The sequence below is a fragment of the Sinohyriopsis cumingii genome, chromosome 17 (genome assembly GCF_028554795.1).
Source record: "Sinohyriopsis cumingii isolate HCF-2022 chromosome 17, ASM2855479v2, whole genome shotgun sequence".
NCBI lineage: Eukaryota > Metazoa > Mollusca > Bivalvia > Unionida > Unionidae > Sinohyriopsis > Sinohyriopsis cumingii.
In genome coordinates, this window is record NC_142977.1 from 42,352,188 (window position 1) to 42,377,879 (window position 25,692).

Genomic DNA, 25,692 nt, shown 5'->3' on the forward strand with positions numbered 1-25,692 from the left:
TGATGATTACATGGAAATGTTGTAAGTTAATCAGATTTCTTTGAAAAGTCATTAAATTTAACTTTTTGGTTTTTTCTTATTGTTTTTGCCTAATTCAGACTTGTTTACAATTTGATTGGATGATGACAAAAATTGAACATTTATGGGTTGCTGTAACAGTAAGTAACCTTTCCCTTTTGTCTTTCTAGCTAATTAATTTTGTATCAGTGCACCAGTAATTAAATTTTTTATTTTGCCTTGAAAATGTAAATATCGAACTCATTAAAATGTGATCCCAGTATGACAACCAGGAGCAACAATAATGTTTGATTCAATGCTCACATTTAGGCTAGTGATCATATTTACATAATGGCACCACTGTATATACATAGAAGGTTTGAACTTGTACTGAATTCAGTATATCCCTTGAATTAGAATCATCGGCACCACAGCACTAAAGTTAAATATTATCTCCAAAGTACAGTAAAGGAGTTCAGAAATAATGCTTCAGAAATTATTGTAATACTGTAAAAACTGAGTAATAGTTTTCTTTTATCTAAGCGACCATTTACACAACTACAATAATCATGCTAATATTAAGGAATAAAAGGCAATTACACAACAAAGTACTGGCATAGCCACTGGACAAAATTTCATCTTAACCCAAGACAGTTTCAGGGTTTTAACAATTAACTGGCCTCAGAAAATATGCACATGCAAAATAATAGCAAAAATAATCAGTTATAAGAGTTACTTAACATGATTATTGAAAGAGTTGGTCACTGCTGTATGACCTGTGACAATCTTGCCAATTTTGTCTTGACATTTTTTTGTCTACATGTGACGCTGAATTTTTTTCTTCTTGGACAGACAAGTTTAAGGACATGGAAAAAAATTATTATTTTTTTTTATCACAAGATTTACAGACATTATAGTAGTCAGCAAAAATGCTAAACAATTTTCAGGTTTAGACCTTGGCCCACAAATCAGATACTCCTCACCCCTTTCTTCCAGGCTTTTATTTTTTCCTATGGTATATCCCATTGTCAACAAACGTGTTACTAAATTCAGTTCACTATGATATTCATTGTCACCAGAAGGAGGTGGCTGTATAGTTGCTGTTTACATGCTGCATGTACATATACTTAAAGTGACCTAGAGTTTGGTCATCCTGAGACAATTATCATCATGCTGGGCTACCAAGGAGTTGAGACTATTCATAGGTAAACGAAAACATGTGAACAAATTAAAAAGTTTAACAAACATCTTTGCAGGATGTCCCATCTTTGATTAATTTGATGGCCAGATATCTATAGTTTCTAAAGATTGGAAATTTAATTTGCATTTTACACCACTGTTGGTAGTGATCGTAAGCAAAAACTTTTTTCCTGCATAAAGGAATCTTTCATGGCATGATAAACCTGTTGCAATTACTTAGGAAACAACAACAAGAATTGATCAGATTGCTTTGCTTTATTTAAGTTTGGTGCTGACTTCCTTTGATTGAAGTGCTTCATTTTTATGGGAAGTTGTAATTTGATTGTTTTGATGAAGGGTGCATGTGTTATTGAAATCATCGCTAAAGGCCAACTTTGGAGGACCAAGGAAATGCCCATTTGTTGTTGCAGAGGCAACATCAAATAATTGTAGAACAGAGTATGGGTTGGAAGTTTGCGGCTTCCTTTTATATGCCCTTCAGCTTTCTCCACTCCAATTCCAAGATTCTATATAGAAGTTTTAACAGCAAAAACGTTGCCCCCCCAAAAAAATTTGCCAGATGGTATATTTTTTGCCAATAAGGAAAAACAGATCACAGTTTACAACATTGGTGAAGCCCAGCATTATCCCAGTTTACTAAAATTTAACAGCCAGATCTGTTAGCTTCAGTTAAATAAAAATCTACAGCAAAAGGTAATATATGCATTGACATAATATTGAATGAATGAAATGAACCAATTTATCCATAAAGCCACTAGTCTTGATTACTAGATAAGTGCAGTGCGGATTTGTAATATATCTAATCATACTTTTATTTTCGCTTGGTAAATTTAAAGCTGTTAGAGATTAAGAGATGAAACTTGGATACTTACAGATCATAACAAAAAGCTTGTCACATAGCACATTGGGGGTGTCATCTTCAAAGTCAGAAGTCATGGCTCAATATTGCTACCAACCCTAAATAGCAATGTATAAACTTTTACCAATAACTGCTGGAACTTATAAACCTGGGTTCAGGAATGTAGAAAAGATCTTATGCACTGTCCTGCATGTTGTCAGAGGCAACCAACTGCAGCAACCTTTTCGATCAAGATGCATTCTGTGTTGATGTCTTTGCTGGTAAAATTCTGAATATTTCAAGAATGAAGTTTATATAATAAATAGGACCTGGTATTTTTCAAGAATTTTACCCCCTTTTAGCTTTATCTTTGTTTGATACGCTTTTTTGAGATTCTTAACATTATCACTGACTATATGGGATTGTACTGATGCACCATAAAAACTATTTAATGCTAGACAAATCTATTGCCCAGATACCTGGGACAAGTTTAAAAATCTACCAGGTAAGTGCGCTTACCGTGAGAATGCTAAGCTCAGATCAACTGTTTTCTAGTTAAGTATTTATTTTTCTTGACAACATCAGTACTCTTGGTATTGTAGTTAGCTGTTTTAATCTTGGCAGTTACTATAATCAACAAACATTTGTTTGTGACCTGAAACCTAGTTGTTGAGACTTGAATGCTAAAACAATATTTCACTGTGTCTTACATTGCTTATACTAAACCCTTTACATTGATTACACTAATCCCAGCTTTTGTTCCATTGGCTTGGTCATGGAGGCTATTGTTGTTGCTATTATTTTTATTATTGTAGTTGTAGTTTATCCATCACTTTATTGCTCATGTTTAGCTCTGCTAGTGATAGACCAAAAGAGCTTATGGGATGGCCAGTTGTCTCTGTCATCTATCATCCAGCATCTGTCATCTGACATTTGTCAATCCATTAGCACAAGCTTGTTATTGCCACTGCTCCTTAAGGTTTTAGAGGATTGTCGTGAAACTTGACTCACGCTCAGAGTAATGGTACTGTTCAGACATCTAATATGACTGCCACCTCAGTCATCTTGAATGTCTTCTTATCACAGCTCCTCTGGAATGGATGGTTAGATCAAGACATTGATTTCACAAAAAATACTTCTTATACTGTGTACTTCTTAGTAAATGACGGTTACGTCGATCTTGCGTCTAATATGGCCATCAGAACAGTATCTTGAAAATCTTGTTATAGCTAATCGCTGACATGGTTTTCTGCCAGAAGGCTTTTTATAATGGTTCCACTTGGACATCTAGTATGACCAACATACATCTATATCGAACATTTATTTTATTGCTACTCCTAAATGGAAAGTCATATCGCTGTTGGATTTTCACTAGACTGATCATGATATCTAATTGGACTGTTATGTATATTTAATTCTGCATTGCTTGTTAGTTATTTGAAAAAAGAATTATTTCATTACATGCTATTTTAATGTAACATTGTATGTTGGACTTGATCTTGTCCAAAACTGAGTTCATTTCTGCTTGATCTGAATTGACTTTTTTTCTGTAAATAACTAATACGTAGCTAAAATATTCTCCACGTGTATGGGTTTAAAATCAGAATTATTATTAATAGAAGTAAATATATTTATTTGGGTCTAGGTCTAAGGTTTGTAATTTCCTTATTGTATTTGACATAGTCCAGGTTCTGGCTTCAAATAATAAGTAATGTTTTTATTTTGTAAACATAGGATCATTCTAGAAGGTTATTTTCCATTAGGTAATATTTTTTTTTAGAAAATGCTAATTGTGACCTGAAGTCAAGTAGAGAACTATATAATCTTGTAACTAATTGGATTTTTCATTTGTGCTATAAGTTTTTGCAAAGTCAAGTTGTATCATATGTTGTGTCCAGTATTATTAGTGGCTGGAGTCTATTTTCTTCAAATTATTGAATTCATATGACTATTTTCACAGCAAATACAAAAGTGGTCTGATAAAATTCTTGGATGGATACATTAACTGGCATTCACAGTGAATTCAAACCTGGAATTATATTACTGTGGTATAACAAAAGACTATTGACACATCACACATCAACACTCTACAAGCTACACCAGCCACATTAACACCTTTAGCTTCACATAAGCTTTGGAGTTAATTTGGACTTCTGCTAAAGTTTATTCAGGACTTTAAATTATTAGGACTTTTGTCTGTAACTCTAGGATTGTTTGGGATTTAATTTATAATACTGTAAGTTCCTTTTTATGACATTTTTACTTTGTATTCTAGGGAAATAAATTAGTTGTTAAATTTTACAAAGCTTGTTGCTTTTCACTCTTTTCTGTTAATTATTTATGAGCGTAGTCTGGTAACAGGTCGTGACTAAAAATGGTGCCAATCTGACCTCAAACATGGCATCCACAATGAACATATTGAAGATTTTTTCACATTCTCCTGATTGAATGGTCATAGTGTTGGTGTTGTTGTTGTAGGGTTTAACACCATTTTTCAGCACACAATAGGCTATACATGGCAGCCAGTATTAATGGTGGAGGAAGAACCGGGGAAAACGCCAGAAAGAACAACTGGCCCATGAGAAGCTACTGGCGAGCTTTCTCACATACCCACATTAGCCGAGTCCAAGACTCAAACCCACGCAGACAGAGGTGAGATGGCAGTGATCCATAACGGAGAGTGCTTTAGACCACTCGGCCACGTCATGATAATAATAATACATGTAATAATAATAACAGTGCTTTATTTATAGAGGGTGACTCATTAGTCAAGGACTATTCTCCCCTGAGGCCCTCTTAAGGAGAGTATAACAATGCACATTATATGAAGATAGCAATAATTACTGTTTATTTTAACATGTTTAGTATTAAAATAATAAATTCCATTATCTATTAGAAGCACATACATGCTCATGATATCTCTTCTTAAATACTCCAATATTTTCAGCAGATTTTACATGTAGTGGAAGCTTTTTCCACAGAACTGTACCAGAGTATTGGAAGCTCTTTTTAAATTGCTCTGTTCTTGGTTTTGGTGCTAGAAGGTTTCTTTGTGATATTGATCTCAACTGGTATTGTGTTGAAAAAGGCCTGAATAAGTCCTGAAGATACTCTGGTACCGTTCCATGTAGACACTTATATAAAAGAACTGCCTTGTGAAAATCTATCCTGTCATATATTGTGAACCATTTGAGTTCTATAAATAATGCTTTTGAGGGATGATCAACAGATGCATCTAAAATTACACGTGCTGCTCGTTTCTGAAGTTTATTAATCCTGTCAAGCTCAGATTTAGCACAGTTTCCCCATACATTTAAACAATAATAAATCCATTGTTGGAAGAGTTTATGACTTGTAGTATAGATTTTGAATTTCTATAGGTAAATATTTCTTGATTCTGCGGAGTAGGGCAATTTTGGATGACAGTGTTTTGCAAAGCTTATCAATATGGTCATTCCATAATAAATTATTATCTACGGTGACACTTACAAGCATTTCATGTCTGACATTTTCTAATAGATGATTATTTATTGCAAGAGATAGTTCTGGGTTCCCTGATTTGTGTAGCTTTTGTGATGTCCCTAAAATCATACATTTTGCTTTACCTTTTTTGGTTGAAATAGTTCATCATTATATTGATGTATTGATACTTTTGTTGTAACGATAAACATACTGACACAAGCAGTGGAAAATCGATACAAAACAACACTTACCTTATGCAAGTTATTTTAATCTACAGCAGTCATCAAAAATTGTATTAGTTGTTTGCCTTGTTGCATTGTTATTTTTTAAACTGAGAATTCATCTGATACAGCTATTGAAGGTACATACACCCATATCTGTTAGTTAAAACAAAAACGACATAACAACACTCACTCACAATCTACAAGTTAACACCAAGTGACATGGTTTTGTAATATTGCCCTTTCCACCCCCACCAATTCCATTGTAATTATTTCATTGCAACATGTTTTTCAGCATGAAGTAGACAGAATTTGCTGTGACCCTTGCCACCCCATTTTGATACATGGACATTTATGTTGGGGTGTAATGTCAGAGACTATTGCCTATCGAAATGTTGGAATTCACTGGCACTGCAGTGACAGCATAGGGTAGCCGCTTATTAGCTGGACTAACAAACTTGAACTCCCTTACATTGAGCCATACCTGCATGAAGTCAATAGGAAGATGATTTATTTTCTCAGAAATTACAAGTATAACATTTGTATGACTTTAATCTGTTGACAGACAAGACAAAACTATAGCGTTGATGAAATTTGACCCAGTACTCACCATTTGCATTGCTAGTCCTATGCCATAATGATTGTTAAACTAAATTTGATTGGCTCATTGTGCCCTGGAACAAGCATTATGTCATTATTTGAAATTGCTTCTAGGACATTTTACACGTGTTTAAAATATGGGCTACAATGAAAACACAAAATGGCTGATTTTCAGCATAGATCATCTTCGGATGAGGATTTCGTTTGCAAAACACTTTATAAGTTATGAAGTATGTCAGATTATTGGAGCTGGGAAAAGTGTTAATGGGGATTCCAGTGCAAGATTTTGAGCCATAAAATGGTGTTAACACATTAACCACTAGTGATGAGTTAATGTGGCAGGAGGTAGTAGCCTACTGCCGAGCTCTGTAGTGTCATGGTCATGCACGATACACTAAAGTCGGCGGTATTATAGAAAGGTAGACAGATAGTAGCTCTACAATGATACCAAACAATCTGGAATTTCTAGTTGCACTACAAAATACAGAGGGAAAAACATAAAATTATGGAATCGATTTTTTTGTCTATCCAAAATTGGCTCATGGTTGGAATCTGATTTTGTGTCCAGATTTTAAACTTTTTGGTCTCAGATCTAAGGCGAACCAGTATCAACTGCAAACAGACAGATGAACCTTTGAAAAAAGTAGGATAAGATGGGCATTTGGAATAAAGAGTTGTCTCAATACAAAAATAATGGCTCTGTTTAGCAAAAAAATAAATAAAAAAAATTCAACTTTTACCCTTCTGCTCAAGTGCGAGCCAAATAGCCAATGAAAAACAATTTTTCTAACACAACTAGGCAGTATGTTATTGAAAGATCACCTGGGATTTGGTGTTTTCGGATGCATTCAGAAATAACTTTCAAAATGTGTTTCCTACGTGAATTTCAAGCGAAAACGACAAAAGCCTCCAGGAGTTAATGTGTTAATGGATTTTGATGACGTCAACAAATTTGAATATTCCTTGTATATTTAATCACTATTGCATCGACATTGCACATGAATTACAAATTTAGCCATTCCTTGTTAACACATTAACCCCTAGCGACGAGTTAATGTGGCAGGAGGTAGTAGTCTACTGCTGAGCTCTGTAGCGTCAAGTTCATGCATGATACACTAAAGTGGGTGGTATTATAGAACGGTAGACTGATGTAGCTCCAGTGATACCAAATAATGGGGAATTCTAGTTGCACTACAAAATACAGAGGGGAAAACATACATTTTTGGATTAATTTTTTTTCTATCCAAAATTGGCCCCGTGGTCGGAATCTGATTTTGTGTCTGGAATCCGGATTTTAGACTTTATGGATACAGATGTAAGGCAAACTGTTATGAACTGCAAATAGACAGATCAACCTTTGCAAAAAATAGGATAAGATGGGAATTTGGAATAAAGAGTGGTCTCAATACAAAAAGAAAACACAAAGAAAACAATTAAAAAAAATATTTAAAAACTCCAACTTTTACCCTTCTGCTCATGCGCGAGCCAAATAGCCAATGAAAAACGATGTTTCTAACACAATTAGGCAGTATGTTATTGAAAGATTACCTGGGATTTGGTGTTTTCGGATGCATTAAGAAATAACTTTCAAAATGTGTTTCCTACTCGAATTTCAGGCGAAAACGACAAAAACCTCCAGGGGTTAATGTGTTAAATACGAGTCAAATATACGAGCTGGATGGACAGAACTGGATGGCATGACATTCATTCACCCTTTCAGCAAATGTAGAAAAGGCAGAATATCAAGCCAGATTAAAATAACTTAAATTTAAAACTAGAATGCAATTTTCATTTCTTTTCTTAAACAGTTAATCCTTAGGGATCATTTGCTACAAAATTGTATTTCCCTATCAGGGTCAAGATTAACTGAATAAAAAGAATGAAAAAAAAATGAAATTAAGCAGTAAATATATTTTGATCAAAATACCCTGGTCAGATGTAGCAGTCTTGTATGGCCTGAAATATTGAATACATAATCACTGACAACTAATAGTATGACTGCTTGAAAATGTTTTTGTAGTCTTGTTATGGTTGAGAATGGTATATAAATAGGTGCTGAGTATATGTCTGTCTATAATCTGCATACTGGAAATAAAACCAATAAACCACATAAAAGTGGACCACCCACCTCTGACAGACCTTCTAAAGATGTCAAGACCATCAAGTTAATATGTACATTGATAATGCATCATATCATAGGCTGTGTATTGTGAATTATATGTTTGCCACAAGGGGTAATTTGAATATCTCTTTCAGAGATGGTTGCAAAATTAAGCATTTAAAACAAAAATGGTCATAAGTAGGATTCCTGGATATTCTTTCATTACATTAGAGCATCAGTCCCTTTGAGGGGCTCTTGTAATTTTGTTTACATTCCTATAACAGAGCACAGCATCAGGAACATGTTTGTTTGCATAAACATGAAGATAATTATTTCATTAACTGTAGAATAACAAAGGATATCTCAGCTTTAATTGAAGGATCAGTCAGACAGGTGTCAAGTGTAGATCGTAAACATCACTCAAGCATTTTTACTTTCAGATTGTGACAGCGTACTTTGTAAGAAAGGTAACATTTTTGGTCAACCAAAATATTGATAATGTTTTACACCATTCAGTGTTATATTTGGTATAAACCAATTCATTAAAATCTTCATATATCATTGTCTTTAAGATAATATAAATAAGATACAAAATAAGTGTATATTTAATGTATTTTTATTTTTATGAATGACTAACAAAATTCATTTGAATGGACCTCATATTAAGAGAAAGACGATAAAGATTTACTTGATTAAAACTGGTTTTCTCCAGAATTAAACACCGAGTCATCAAATATCCGATTGATGAAAATATTTTTCCATAATACATGGTGTATTATTGTAAATGAATATCCATCAGTTTTTAGATCTACTGTTTGTAGACCAGAAAAGCTTACGGAATGGTCTGTTGTCTGTCGTATATCTCTGTCCATTAGCACATTTTGTTATCACTTTTCAGCCTAAACTAAATGGAGGATTCTTACACACATTCTTCCCAGGGTCTGGTTGGTCTTAAATGAAAATTGTGCCAGTCTAACATCCTATATGGCAATCATGTTGAAAATCTTGTTATCGTTACTCCTTATGAGTCATATTGACATGGTGTTTTCACAAAATGACTTTTGTGTAGTTGGTCATAATTAAAAAAATTTCATCTGGACATCCTGTATTGCTGCCACTGTGACCATCTTGAAAATCTTGTTATTGTTACTAATCCTGAATGTCTGGTAAATCAACATGGTTCCACCTGGACATCTGATATGGTCACTACAGCAGCCATCTTGAAAATGTTGCTGTTATTAATCCTGAATGTCTGGTCATATCAATATGTGGGTATGACTGAAAGACTTATTGATGTCTAAGTTGGAACTAAATCAACATGGTGCCACCTGGACATCCGATATGGTCACTACAGCAGCCATCTTGAAAATCTTGTTGTTACTAATCTTGAATGTCTGGTAAATCAACATGGTGCCACCTGGACATCCTATATGGTCACTACAGCAGCCGTCTTGAAAATCTTGTTATTGTTACTAATCCTGAATGTCTGATCATATCAATATGTGGGTATGACTGAAAGATTTATCGATGTCTGAGTTGGACTTAAATCAACATGGTGCCACCTGGACGTCCGATATGGTCACTACAGCAGCCATCTTGAAAATATTGTTATTGTTATTAATCCTGAATGTCTGGTCATATCAATATGTGGGTATGACTGAAAGACTTACCGATGTCTAAGTTGGACTTAAATCAACATTGTGCCATCTGGACATCCAATATGGTCACTACAGCAGCCATCTTGAAAATCTTGTTATTGTTACTAATCCTGAATGTCTGGCAAATCAACATGGTGCCACCTGGACATCCTATATGGTCACTACAGCAGCCATCTTGAAAATCTATTATTAATCCTGAATGTCTGGTCATATCAATATATGGGTATGACTGAAAGACTTATCGATGTCTAAGTTGGACTTAAATCAACATGGTGCCACCTGGACATCCGATATGGTCACTACAGCAGCCATCTTGAAAATCTTGTTATTGTTACTAATCCTGAATGTCTGGTAAATCAACATCGTTCCACGTGGACATCCGATATGGTCACTACAGCAGCCATCTTGAAAATCTTGTTATTGTTACTAATCCTGAATGGCTGGTCAAATCAATATGTGGGTATGACTGAAAGACTTATAGATGTCTGAGTTGGACTTAAATCAACATGGTGCCACCTGGACATCCGATATGGTCACTACAGCAGCCATCTTGAAAATCTTGTTATTGTTACTAATCCTGAATGTCTGGTAAATCAACATCGTTCCACGTGGACATCCGATATGGTCACTACAGCAGCCATCTTGAAAATCTTGTTATTGTTACTAATCCTGAATGTCTGGTAAATCAACATGGTGCCACCTGGACATCTGATATGGTCACTACAGCAGCCATCTTGAAAATCTTGTTATTGTTACTAATCCTGAATGTCTGGTAAGTCAACATGGTTCCACCTGGACATCCGATATGGTCACTACAGCAGCCATCTTGAAAATCTTGTTATTGTTACTAATTCTGAATGTCTGGTAAATCAACATGGTGCCACCTGGACATCCTATATGGTCACTACAGCAGCCATCTTGAAAATCTTGTTATTGTTATTAATCCTGAATGTCTGGTCATATCAATGTGTGGGTATGACTGAAAGACTTATCGATGTCAAAGTTGGACTTAAATCAACATGGTGCCACCTGGACATCCGATATGTTCACTACAGCAGCCATCTTGAAAATCTTGTTATTGTTACTAATCCTGAATGTCTGGTAAATCAACATGGTGCCACCTGGACATCCGATATGGTCACTACGGCAGCCATCTTGAAAATGTTGTTGTTATTAATCCTGAATGTCTGGTCAAATCAATATGTGGGTATGACTGAAAGACTTATAGATGTCTGAGTTGGACTTAAATCAACATGGTGCCACCTGGACATCCGATATGGTCACTACAGCAGCCATCTTGAAAATCTTGTTATTGTTACTAATCCTGAATGTCTGGTAAGTCAACATGGTGCCACCTGGACATCCGATATGGTCACTACAGCAGCCGTCTTGAAAATCTTGTTATTGTTACTAATCCTGAATGTCTGGTAAATCAACATGGTGCCACCTGGACATCTGATATGGTCACTACAGCAGCCATCTTGAAAATCTTGTTATTAATCCTGAATGTCTGGTGATATCAATATGTGGGTATGACTGAAAGACTTATTGATGTCTAAGTTGGACTTAAATCAACATGGTGCCACCTGGACATCCGATATGGTCACTACAGCAGCCATCTTGAAAATCTTGTTATTGTTATTAATCCTGAATGTCTGGTCAATATGTGGTTATGACTGAAAGACTTATCGATGTCTAAGTTGGATTTAAATCAACATGGTGCCACCTGGACATCTGATATGGTCACTACAGCAGCCATCTTGAAAATGTTGTTGTTATTAATCCTGAATGTCTGGTGATATCAATATGTGGGTATGACTGAAAGACTTATTGATGTCTAAGTTGGACTTAAATCAACATGGTGCCACCTGGACATCTGATATGGTCACTAAGGCAGCCATCTTGAAAATCTTGCTGTTGCTACTCCACTCTTATGGTGTCTAAATGGTTGTAGATTAAAATGGTGCCTAATCTGAAGCCAAGTTATGCTGCCATAATGAAAATCTTGTTATTAATGATCCAGGACAGATTGTCATATTGACATGGAGTTTTCGCTGAAGAACTCTGTATGGAGTTTAGTTGGTTTGAAATGAAAATGGGGTCAATCTGATATACATTATGTCCATCATGTCTGACAGTTTGAACATATTGTTATTGCCAGTCTTCTTGAATGGATGGTCATCTTGACATGGAAATGGGGGTTACTTTATAGGTGTGCCACTATTATGCATCGCCATGTGTCCAGACTGAAAATTGTATTATTGATCCCTAAAGCTGTGGACTTTTAAATTAAATTTATGCTGTGTCTGATTCTATGGCACCTGGGTCCCAACATTTACCAAAGTCAAAACAAGTATGTAAAACAGTATATATTATTTATTATATTATTTGTATCATTATTATATTATATTACCTGTGACACAGGTATACCATCATTGAAAACAGATTGAGTGCTTCAGATGCTATAAATTTGGATACAAACAGAAACTCTGTGAAACAATGTATTATACATACATGTACTAGGAAGCTGACAAAGAGGAGAATGCTTCATTTATTACAAGTAATCTAAGTCTAAATGTACCTAGAGAGACTATTGTCTCTAACTATTCAGTGGACACTATTGTAAATACAAAAGTTAAAGCTTTTTCAGGGCTCTGTGTGACTTTGCAGATGCTAATATATATGAACATATAAATAGGGAAATGGATGTAAAAATATTCAAAGTAGTATGGAGGCAACCTCACTGAGTGCCCCATTGCATGATGACATTCATATAATTAATAGGAAACAAAATAAAACAGATTTTAACACAGGTGACTTAAATATAGTAGGGGAAAATATACCAGATTAAGTTAATGTTGCCTTCCAAGGAAAATAATATACATGTTTTAGGACTCACTGAAACCAAATTAAACCCTAACCACCATAATAATCTATTTCAGTCAAGGCTACAATAAACCATTATGCAGGTACAGAGAGACAGCAGGGGGAGATCTTGCTGCATACATTAGGGACAATGTAAATGCAGAAAGGTGACCTGACTTGGAGTCACAAAAAATTGAGAGATTTGAGTGGAAATTTCTCAGAATAATTCAAGATCATTCCTAGTTGGTTGTATTTACAGGCCACCTTCCTCCAGAGCAACAAATGGAAAATATTCTTGCACAGGAGAAAGAAATATATGTACTAGGCAATGTAAATAAGGACATACTCAGTACTCAGATAAGGAACAAATCAATGGAATTTATTGAATCATTAGGCCTGGTCCAACTGGTAAATGAACCTATAAAGGTAACAGAAATATCAAGCACTTGTATTGACCACATTTAATCCAACCTACCAGGAAATGTGGCTTATGTTAATGTACTGAATATTGATCTTGGTGACCACAACCCTACTTTTCTGACAAGAAAGGTAAAATGCAAGAAAAATAGGAAAAATACACATAAAACTATCACTTAAAGACCATTCAAAATTTTTAATAAAGAACAATTTTTGGATGACTTAAACAAAGTACCATGGAATATAATCCAAAATTTTGATGACAAAGATGAAGCTCTGTCAGGATATGGACCGACATTTTTATGGATTTAGTCTCTGAAACATGCACCACTGAGAGTATGGGGCCCCGAGCGGCTGAGTTGTCTAAAGCGCTATTTGTTATAGATCATTGCCATCTCACCTCTGTCTGTGCTGGTTCGAGTCTCGGATTCAGCTAGTGGGGTATGTGAGAAAGCATGTCGGTGGCTTCCTGTGGGTCGGTGGTTCTTTCCAGGGTTATCCTCGGTTCTTCCTCCACCATTAATACTGGCTGCCATGCATAGCCTATCGTGTGCTGAAAAATGGCGTTAAACCACACAACAACAACAACAACAACCACCACTGAGAGTACATTCAATAAAGTATGAAATCCAACCTAATTGGCTTACTATTCAAACCTAGATGCCATGAAAACACAAGACCAGTTCAAGGCTATGGGAAACCATACACAATATCAAGTATGAACATATAAAATAATAAGCATGTTTTAAACAGCTAAAAAATTATTATCAGTCAATGCTTGAAAATAAAAAGAGCAACTCAAATTCTATTTGGAAAGTTTTCAGTGAACATGTTGGGTGATTCTTCACAAAGATCAGACAAATAAAACTCACTCACTTCTGGTAAATGACACCATAGTCACTAATGACGCTGACATTGCAAATGTTTTCAGTGATTTTTTTTCACCTACATTACCACAGAATTAAATGAACCAGTTTCAGAAAACAACTTCAATGAATTGAAAAGTTTCTGCATGAGCAAAACCTCAAGGGAGGTAGGTTGCTCTTTCCCAACAGTATCAAAAAACTTTGTTAAAAAATGTCTCTTTGAACTTGAGTATTGCAACCTCATCTGTCCCCAACTGCAAAAGTAATGCCTGTTTACAAATCAGGTTCTAAGGATGATGCTGATAAGATAACTACCGGCCAATCTCTTTACTACCTAACTTGTTAAAATTGATTGAAAAATATGTCCATAACTCGTTCTTGTCATATTTAACAAAAAACACTTGCTGTTACACCCAAACCATTGAGGCTTTAGACGGAAACATTCATGTTAGACTGCCGTGATCATCCTAACTGATAAATGGCTTCGAGCACTTGATCAAGGTAGAATAAGAGGATCTGTATTTGTAGATTTCAGAAAAGCTTTAACATGGTGGATCATGAAATCCTTTTGAAGAGACTGGTTTACATCATACTTAAGTGAGAGAACACAACATGTGTATGTAAAAATGTTCTGTCTGAACCTGGAACAATTAGATATGGAGCACCACAAAGCTCAGTTCTAGGTCCATTACTATTTATTTTTGTATTAATGACCTACCACTTTTAATGGGGGACTCAGTTCCATCTACTGATCTCTATGCAGATTACACAACATTATCAGACATCCAAAAGACAAAGCATGAACTGAAAAGTTCTATACATGATGACTTATGCAAACTGGACAACTGGTGCACATGAAGTCGCATGACAATAAATACTGGTAAAACTAAAATATCACTTATCATAGTAAAAAAAACAAATCTTGATACACTGTAGTGATGAACTATGTCTGACATGGAAGGATAAAAATTTGCAAATGGCCTGTCATGATAGATTAGTTGGTGTTTTGGTAGATAATAACCTATTATGGACTGATCATATAAAACATCAGCAAAAACATTAATTCATGTTTATGGCTTGTAAGTAGGATAAGACATTTTCTACCAGAAAGGCACATAAAAACTATTTTCTACCAGTTACATACAACCCTATTTCAATTACAATAATACAGTAGGGGGTAATTCAGATGATAAAACAAATAGCAAAGTCAGCACATCTTCAGAACAGAGCATTTGGGCTAATATAAATCCAAACAGAAAGCAAGGACAATTTAGCTGGTATGTTAAAAATATTACTAATTAAAGACTGAATCCAGGTGAGAAAAACCAAGTTAATGTAGAGGATATCTGATAATAGTACTCCAGTCACTATTCCAGTATAGGCTGCCTGGTAATACTCCCAACCTGTGACCCAGATCTACCAAACAGTATAAAATTCCCAAACCAAATAAGAATTTATTCAAAAAGGTTTCAAATACTCTGGAACATTGCCCTTGAATAGTATTCCAGTTGAGATTAGAAATGCCGACTCTATTTCCTTCTTTCAAACCCAGTATATCCAGTGACTTCAAAGATGCAGTTAAAACGAGAATGAAAACAACTATTTGTATTCATAAATGCCATTGGGTATCATTAAATATACTACTCATCTGTTTTGTTACTAATTGCGTACTGCATGTATATTGACTATGTGGGTTCAGTATATATGGGCAAGTATCCATCTAGTGGAGTGAAGGAAAGAAAGTAAATATATTGTGTCTATACATGTAAATGCTACTATGTATAGGTATGCATGTCTGTGTATTAGTGTGCATTTGTATATAAATAAGTTCCATTGTATGAGGGCCTCAAGGTAGATTTGTTCTTAAGCTAATTGTTTTTCTCTCTTTAAATAAAGTCATTATTATTCTGTGCAGTAACTGTTTGTAGTGATAAATATTCCTGTTAGATTGCACCATTCTGTTTCTTATATTTAGATATACAGTAGAACCCATCTTGAAAGATCACTCATTCTGCCAAGAAATAATGGTTTCTCAAGACAGGTTGTCCTTCATAACAAGTCATAACACCATATAATCAATAAATCCGGGCATGGTCTCTCAATACAGGTGGTCACTAAAGACATGTTTTATTTTATCTTCATCTTCTTAGATCATTATACCTTATTATGGTTCAATTGAAACATTTCTCAGACTTTTTATCTAGGTCCAAAAGGTGAAGAAAAAAAAGTCTAGTTTGTCTTAAATGAAAATGGTCACCCAAAATGGATGTCCATTTTGGCCAAGGTAGCAACCAGCTTGAAATCATATCTTTCTGTCATGTCTAGTTGGTCCTAAATGAAAACAGTATGCAGTGGACATACCCTCATATTACATCCTAAATGAAAATGGTGCTAATCTCACTTCCATTATAGCTACAGCTGTACCATGTCAGCCAGAATGGGGTTTTCACTAAAGACCTCTTGTCATGTTTGATTGGTGAGTTCTAAATTGAAAATCATGCTACCTTACATACAGTAAGGCAGGTATGTGTGTGTGTTTGTGTGTTTTGGATTTTTAACATAGCTTTAACAATATTTCAGTTACATTGCTACAGAGTCTTCAGTGTGGCAGATTATAGTGATGTCTAGCACTGGGGCATCATGTCACATACATGTAGCATTGTGTCCCACCCATTCACACTATCCTGACACCAGGCCAACCAGTCCTAACACTAACCTCTTAATGCTGAGCACCTAGTGAGGCAGCTGTTAGTACCATTTTTGTAAGTCTTTGGTATGACTTGGCCTGGGTTCGAAAACCATGACCTTCTGCATCTGAGGTTGATGCTCTAACCACTAGGCCACCAGAGTGGTCATTTAAAAAGAAAGGAAAAAAAATGATATGATGGCAGGAATACTGGCAGTATTGAAAATATTGTTATGGCTTCTTTTCTAAAATGGATAGCTGTATCAACATGGGTGTTTATTTGAAGACTACTTATCACTAAATGATAATTGTGCCAAAGTCCAGTGTTACAGTGGCTTTATCGAAAACTTAATTGCAGCTACATCTCCTCAAATGGATAGTCACAGTGACATGTGGTTTGAGACTAAAGATTTCATATTTCTAGTTGGACCTAAATGAAAAGGTGCCAGTTAGACAGGTATCTTTTGACCATTAACTCCAATATAAGTAAAAGAGTTTTGTTACCAGATTTGCTTTGTTGGAGTTTTTTTTAAAAAGAATATCACAGATGGTTGTAATACTCAACAGTTAAGAAGAAGAAATGGACTTGTCTGGGATTCCCATAAGTTCTTTTCAGCCAATAGTGTCAGTGTCTTGTAGGGATTTTGTGATATTGCATGAACAAAAGCCATTTTGTTTCTTTATGGGCAAGTTGATTTTGTTGCTGGGCAAGTAAAATTTATTTTAGTTGTCCAATGGACTAATGGGAAGAAATAAAATATTTCTAGCCCTGCTATACATACATACATACATACATACATACTTTCATACATACATACTAGCCCTCCTTCCCTCCTTATAACTGAACTATTCATTTAAAAATGTTTTCTGAATCTGAAACTTGATCTGCTGACAAAAGATAATTTGATATGAAATGAATGGCCTGTCTATCATGGCTATCAGTTGTTTACATATGGTCAGACAAATTTATCAAATACAGCTGGAACATCAACTTTACACTATTAAGGCCCCCAGGTTAAAATTCCATGTTGAAAACTGGCTGCCTGATCAATTTTCTGCAGTACATTAATTCTAGGTTAGGACCTGTGATTATTGTGTGTACATAAATAGTAGTGCTCCAGTTCCTGTAAGGAGCAATTAAATAAGAAATTGCCTGTAATCTGAAACCTGGAAAAACAACAATATTTTGGCCAATGTTGGCGGAGGAATACTTCATTTTGTTACTAAACAATTTGAACACCAAAACAATTAATGGTTATGACCTTGTATTCTGGTATAACATGTCCATCAGAGATAGAGGTGATGCTTTTATAACTCAAGTGTGAATAATTGTACTTGCGTACACAACAACATTGTACCTGAATATACATCATTGTACTTAAATACACAGCATCAGTCATTGTACTTGAATACCCAACAACAGTCATTGTACTTGAATACCCAACAACAGTCATTGTACTTGAATACCCAACAACAGTCATTGTACTTGAATACACAACATATGCCATTGTAATTGAATACACAACATCTGTCATTGACTTGAATACACAACATCATTGTACTTGAATACACAACATATTGTACTTGAATACACATCATCATTGTACTTGAATACACAACAAGTCATTGTACTTGAATACCCAACAACAGTCATTGTACTTGAATACCCAACAACAGTCATTGTACTTGAATACACAACATATGCCATTGTAATTGAATACACAACATCTGTCATTGACTTGAATACACAACAACAGTCATTGTATTTGAATACCCAACAACAGTCATTGTACTTGAATACCCAACAACAGTCATTGTACTTGAATACACAACATATGCCATTGTAATTGAATACACAACATCTGTCATCGACTTGAATACACAACATCATTGTACTTGAATACACAACAGCATTGTACTTGAATACACAACATATTGTACTTGAATACACATCATCAGTCATTGTACTTGAATACACAAGTCATTGTACATGAATACCCAACAACAGTCATTGTACTTGAATACCCAACAACAGTCATTGTACTTGAATACACAACATGTGCCATTGTAATTGAATACACAACATCTGTCATTGACTTGAATACACATCATTATACTTGAATACACAACAGTATTGTACTTGAATACACAACATATTGTACTTGAATACTCATCATCAGTCATTGTATTTGAATACACAACAAGTCATTGTACTTGAATACCCAACATCACTGTACTTTGAATACACAACATCATTGTACTTAATATACAACATCAGTCATTGTACTTGAATATCCAACATAATTGTACTTGAATACACATCATTGTACTTGAATACACAGCATTAGTCATTGTACTTGAATGCACATCATGATTGTACTTGAATACACAACATCATTGTACTTGAATACACATCATGATTGTACTTGAATACACAACATCATTGTACTTGAATACACAGCATTAGTCATTGTACTTGAATGCACAACATGATTGTACTTGAATACACAGCATTAGTCATTGTACCTGAATGCACATGATTGTACTTGAATACACAGCATTAGTCATTGTACTTGAATGCACAATTGTACTTGAATACACAACATGATTGTACTTGAATACACAACATCATTGTACTTGAATACACATCATCAGTCATTGTACTTAAATACACATCATCAGTCATTGTACTTAAATACACAGCATTTGTCATTTTACTTGAATACCCATCAAAATTAAATTTCAATAAAATTGCTCCAGATTACAATGCAATATAATCTGGAGCAATTTTATGCTACACAGTGGCAATCCGGAGGGAATTCAGAGTGAAATCATACATGTTTGAATAACTGTTGCTTTGAATAATTTACAACATAGCAAATGCTGACCCCCCCCTTCCCTTCCACATCTCAGGGCATTATGTGTGTACATCTAAATGTACATTTACACATTATACCGTACATCTAATCATGACTCCAACAATATTCTACATGTGCCTAAATTTCTGGTAATCTAATGCAAATTTGTTTTTAGGAAAATATAACCATATACTATATTAGCTTACCCTTGCTTTATTTAGCTGGCTGTCACTTTCTTGTTCTTGCATCCATCCAGTTCCTACATCCATCTACCCTCCATGTCTGGAATGAGACTTTTATTTTAAAACACCTGTTAGCACCAGACTCACATTTAAGGTGCATCTGGGGCAAATGTGTTTTACAGGTATTGTGACCTACTTTTTCTAAAAGTTCAGATGAAGTGCATGGAGGCAGGAGTATCTTTGGAGTTCAGGCTCATTAAAATATGCTTTAGACATCAGGATTTGAAAATGTGTAGATTCAGGTCACATAAGTATAGGTTTCTTAGTATTTTTAGCTGACCTTTGTGAAGTAGGGGAGATCAAGCTATTTGTACTGCCCATGCATCGGCATTGGCGTCCATACATTTAAAAGCATATACATATGTTCACTGTATAGCCACATTGCATTTAACCATTGTTTCTTCTGTGTCCAAGGCAACAATTTGGATTAGGTTTATAAAACCTATACCCTGGAGATCGGGAAAAATGGGCTGTTGTACACACACACACATACATACATACATACATACATACATACATACATACATACATACATACACACACACACATACATTACATTTTTATTTGTACTTTCTTGGTCAAGTTTTTGCATCAAGCTGATATTTTTCATACAACGGTATAGTTGAGTGTGACACCTGGAATCCTGCGGAATGATGATGTAATGCATCTTGTGAATACTACATCCTTGTCAGACAAATTTATTTCTCAAGCACTTTTAATACTAGATTCATCAATATAAATGATTGTTTCTTTTAATACCCCACCCTTACAACTAAAGGTGACCTATATTTAACATTTTTAATCACTTTTATTAAGTTTTTATATTTCGTTTAGCTCATGACCACACTGTTTTTTTTGCAACATGTAGCGATACTATTATACTTTAGAGTCATGAAACATGGTAAGAAGATGCATCTTGATTAGTACTAGTATTCCAAAAGTTGGTCATTGTGACCAGTATTTCATGCTTCCATGACTGGTTAAATCCTGTGTTCTAATTTTTTTCTCTCATGCTCTGTTCATGCAGTAATCATCAAAACCTAGTGATTGTATATATCACTGTTGTTAGTACAACACACATACAACCAACAAAAGTTATTGTGACCTACATTTTATATTTAGTTAAGTACGTGCATTTTGCCCTTGATCAGATATTTAGTTGTTGTTGTTGTTGTTGTATGGTTTAACGCCATTTTTCAGCACACAATAGGCTATACATGGCACAATGTATTAATGGTGGAGGAAGAACCCATGAAAACCCCGGAAAGAACCACCAACCCATGAGAAGCTACTGGCAAGCTTTCTCACATAGTATCAAAAAAGTGTGTGTGATTTGGATTTTTAATGCAGCTTTTAAAAAATTTCAGTCATATTGCTATGATGTCTGCAGAGTGGGAGTTTATAGTGATATCTAGCACCGGGACATCATGCTGCAGACATGTAGCATGATATCCCACCCATTCACATTATCCTGACACCAGGCCGACCAGTCCTAACACTAACCTCTTAATGCTGAGCACCTAGTGAGGCAGCTGTTAGTACCATTTTTATAAGACTTTGGTATGACTCGGCCAAGGTTTGAACCTGTGACTTTCCACATTGGAGGCGGATGCTCTTACCACTCGGCCGCCAGAGTGATCATATAAAAAAGAAAGAAAGAAAAAAGAAACTAGTGATAAAATTGGCATGTTTGTTTCAAAATGCCCCACATTTGGACATGGTAGGGGCCATTGGGCCCCATATTTTCCGTTTCCCCATTTCTGGAATATATACTGCTTTAGTAATGGCTGTATTTACTGTCACTCTCATCCAACCAATAAAATCAAGCCTTTTGGAGCAGAAAATTAAATTAACTTCTGAAAAAGATTTTAAGAAAAATAATTTTAAAAAATATCCTCTGGTATTTTTTAACTGATTATGGTACTGCTATTTTTGATAATATTAAGATAGATTTGTTTTTTATTGTTTGATGTATTATATGCCCTGCCTTAGCTAGTGGTCAGCGTACTTAGATCTGGATCACCTTTACGGAAGACAAAAACACACTTAGACCTGAAATGTCAGTGAAACCTCCCCCAAGGTGCCGATACAGTATTTTGTAACTAGTACGTTTGTACTTATATTCAGCTTAAATTACTTATTTTAGCAAATTTTGTAATGACCTTTGGTGTTAAAATTTATTGTGTCAGCAAAAACATGCATGCACTATAATTGATGTATTGCTAGAACAGTGTAAAAGATGACTTGGACATATTGACAGTTTTGACTTGGTTCTCCTGTATGCATTTTCAGATACATTTTAATTTTATATTTAAAATGAAGTTTTTTTAGATGTAACATTTTCTTAGGCTTTTATTTTATGGCCATGATATTAGAGTCAAAATGTTTTAAAAACCTTAAACTCAATTATTATTACTTACTTTAGAGCACATCTTTAGACGAGTAAATATGTTATAGTAATTTACCCTTGAGGCAACAGGACTCATGGTAGATATATGGTAAAGCCACTTAAAAGTAATTGGGGCCTAACTAGACTGAAGAGGTAGTTGTCATGTACACACATAGCCTATAACTGTGATCATATACAGTGTGAGCTTGCACTTTTAAGTGTCATAGGCTTCATCCATTGTTTCTCTGAGGCAGAAGTTAGAGATTATCTATATAGGGATGATTTCCTGGTCAAACCATGTGATTGTATACACTGAACGTTCAGCTAAGGAGATGAGACGACTAAGTCTGAAGAGGAAAAAAGTCCTTGAAGAGTATGTATAATGTGTGTTGAGCATCACTATTACCAGTAAATATATTTCAACTTTATTCATGAATTCAGTTTTCTTAATTGTAAATAATTTAAACAGTGGCAGTGAAATAGTAGAGAGACTATACAAGTGGATCCTTTTAGCATAAAAAAATGTTTGTAGGCTATTTTGGATATGCATCATGATTAGGCATAGCTGCCGGTATTTGTCAGGGGCTGAAAATTTTGTTTCATCCCTGGATCATGAACATTTTGAATGACATTTTTGCTGGGTCTGGTCATTATTAAAGTTTTTAAGTTTCTAGCCAAATTAAAGGCAGGCTTGACATAAGTGAGCGTCTTGTTCTTGGAATCTGTTTCCTCCACTGGAATGGTCACCTTATTCCATCAGCGATATTCAGACTCAGTGACAAAAAAAAGATTGACTTAATTTGACTGCATGTGCTGTAGATTTCAAATGATTTTCGCATCTTTTTGCATTCAAAGCAGCCCATAGTGTATATTTGAATATTGCAAAAAAACACAAAGATTTGCAACTCATGCATATTGACAGCAATCAATAATCAAAATTAATTTGTTTTTTAATATATTACTTGACAACTGCTTTTCATAATATGAACTTGTTGGTTTAATAAATCAGATGTTATTTGACAAAATTTTAAATTTTTGACAACTGTAAGCATTGAAAACTTTGGCAATATTAGGCGTGGCTATTTTAAGCAGGTTCATTTCCTAGAGGTGAATAAAAATAATAATAATGATAATAATAATTTTGAATATTTTTTTATTTATTGTCCCATAATAGGTTGAACATTGGGTTGGGGAACCATCTCATGGTCACCTTACAATCTTACAAAATTTAGGAACAATCAGTATAGCATAGGAAAAAATAATACACACATGTACACACACACGTGCACACATTCATATAGTACACAGTCTCTTTTTAGATAGACAAATACAAATATACAGCATCTAGGTGACAGACTTTGTGATATTATAGTCCTTTGTTGATGCTTACCATTGAATGGGACACAATGAAATAATTTTTGGTTAGCTGTTAGCTTATAATAGAAACACAATAACACATTGTACACTATACATGATGTATTTTAAACATGCATTTGAATTATACAAATCATTCTTAGTTACAGTGGAATAATGGTTCCCACCATTCCCAAATCAACATAAATGCTCCTTTCTTTTGAGATTTGATTGCAATTTATTTTTTAAGATGATAGTGGTCTTTAAAAAAATTTCAACCCATTGAATCTATGCATATCTCTTTTCATTTTACATATGTAGATGTAAATTTATGGCTAGAAGAAAACGAAAATGAAAAGGTTGTTCATATATTCCGTCTCTACTTGTATCTCCCAATATAACAGTTTTTGTACTTGACACTATATTTATGTTCACTTTATTCCAAATCCAGTGTGACACATCATTCCACAGCCTGATTATCACATTACATTCCCAAAATATATGCAGGATTGTTTCCAGGCAGTTTTAAAGAAGTACATCTCTCAGTACCAGACAATTTTATTTTATACAGAAAGGAATTTACTGGTAAAATTGAAGCCTTTGCAATGTTTGAGTTTTTTTATTTTGAAAGGTTTAGAATATATGTCAACCCACGTATCCATATTCAAATCGAAATTTTCATTCCATTTATTATCACTAGTAGGTTTAACAACCTTTTTAAATATGATTTGTAATAATCTTTACAGCCTTTATTGTTATAAAATACAGTTTCTAAATGGAAAGGGATAAATGGTCTGACCAGTGTTGTTATATCTATCACTAACTTTTTACTAATGGACTTTACACATTGAATTATACATTGAAAGACAAGGAAATTCATACTTAGAGCTTATTTAGCTTTAATGCTATCAAAATCATTAAGTTTCCTGATCTATAAGCATATCACCGAATATAGATTACATAAAGTTCAAACAATTTCCTATAGAAAGTAGGTGTACCTTATTCATGCTTACAAGGGAGTTCATCCATAAGCTTGTTTTCATAACAATCTTCTGTCCGGGGTATGTTTATATCTATTAACAGTTTCCAGGCCAGTAAAATATCATGCCAAAAAGCAGTTTTTGTCCATTTTGAATTAAAGTCATCACATTTTCATCTCCAGAACAAGAAGAGGTATTTAACTTTGCATATTTCATATTAAAATAAATTGACCTATTTTCTGTGAGGTAGAAAACTCGATGAATCCATGTTATTTTCAGAGCTAATACAAATTTATCAATATCTATCATCGCCAAGCCACTTTTAGAATAAGTTTGAATCATAACCTCTCTTTTAACTTTGTCCACTTTTGATTTCCGTATAAAGGTGAAAAATAATTATTTAATTCCTAGATAAAAATTGTGTGGATGATTTGGTAATGAGCAGAACATATGGTTAAGCTTTGCAATTTTCAAAACTTATTTTAATACCAGTTTGTGTTAAGGATCACTTTTGCCAATGTTTAAACAAGTTTTAATCATTTTTTTTTAATTTTCGAAATTCATTTTGATCATTTTATCCAAGTTCACTAAAAATTGTATGCCTACTGATGTAAATTGAGTCACCCTCTGTAACTTTAATCTGTGATGAAATGTTTCTGCACTGTACTTCATGCTTCCTGTCCAAATTGCATTTGGTTTGGCAGTGTTAAGTTTCTGTCCTGAAATCCTTGCAAAGAAATTTAATTCTTAAATAGATGATTCCAAGGGTTCAATAATAATGAGTTTTGTTTATTTCACATAATAATAATCTTCCATACAGCTATCAGTATGTCAGTAAACCATATACACTCATGTATTGGTCCAGTCCAACTGCAAACAAAACAAACCCTGATCTTCTGTCACATTATGTGCCAGCAGATCAGTATCTTTGTTTTTTATTCTACTGTTTACTCCTTACA

General features: G+C 34.5%; 1 protein-coding gene across 8 annotated transcripts in view; it reads left to right on the plus strand.

Annotated features, from left to right (window-relative positions):
* The window catches only part of LOC149778507 (uncharacterized), a 177,271-nt gene that overhangs the window by 36,187 nt on the left and 115,392 nt on the right, over positions 1-25,692 (plus strand). Inside the window, exon 1 of one of the 8 annotated variants that reach the window (XM_089939386.1) lies at positions 22,484-22,773. The exons of 6 other annotated variants lie outside the window; for them this stretch is intronic. In XM_089939386.1, coding sequence (XP_089795512.1) covers positions 22,679-22,773 — 95 coding nt within the window. In that variant the 5' untranslated portion in view covers positions 22,484-22,678. Of the gene's footprint in view, positions 1-22,483; positions 22,774-25,692 lie in introns of those variants that run through there. One more of the 8 variants, XM_089939388.1, reaches the window with a different exon arrangement.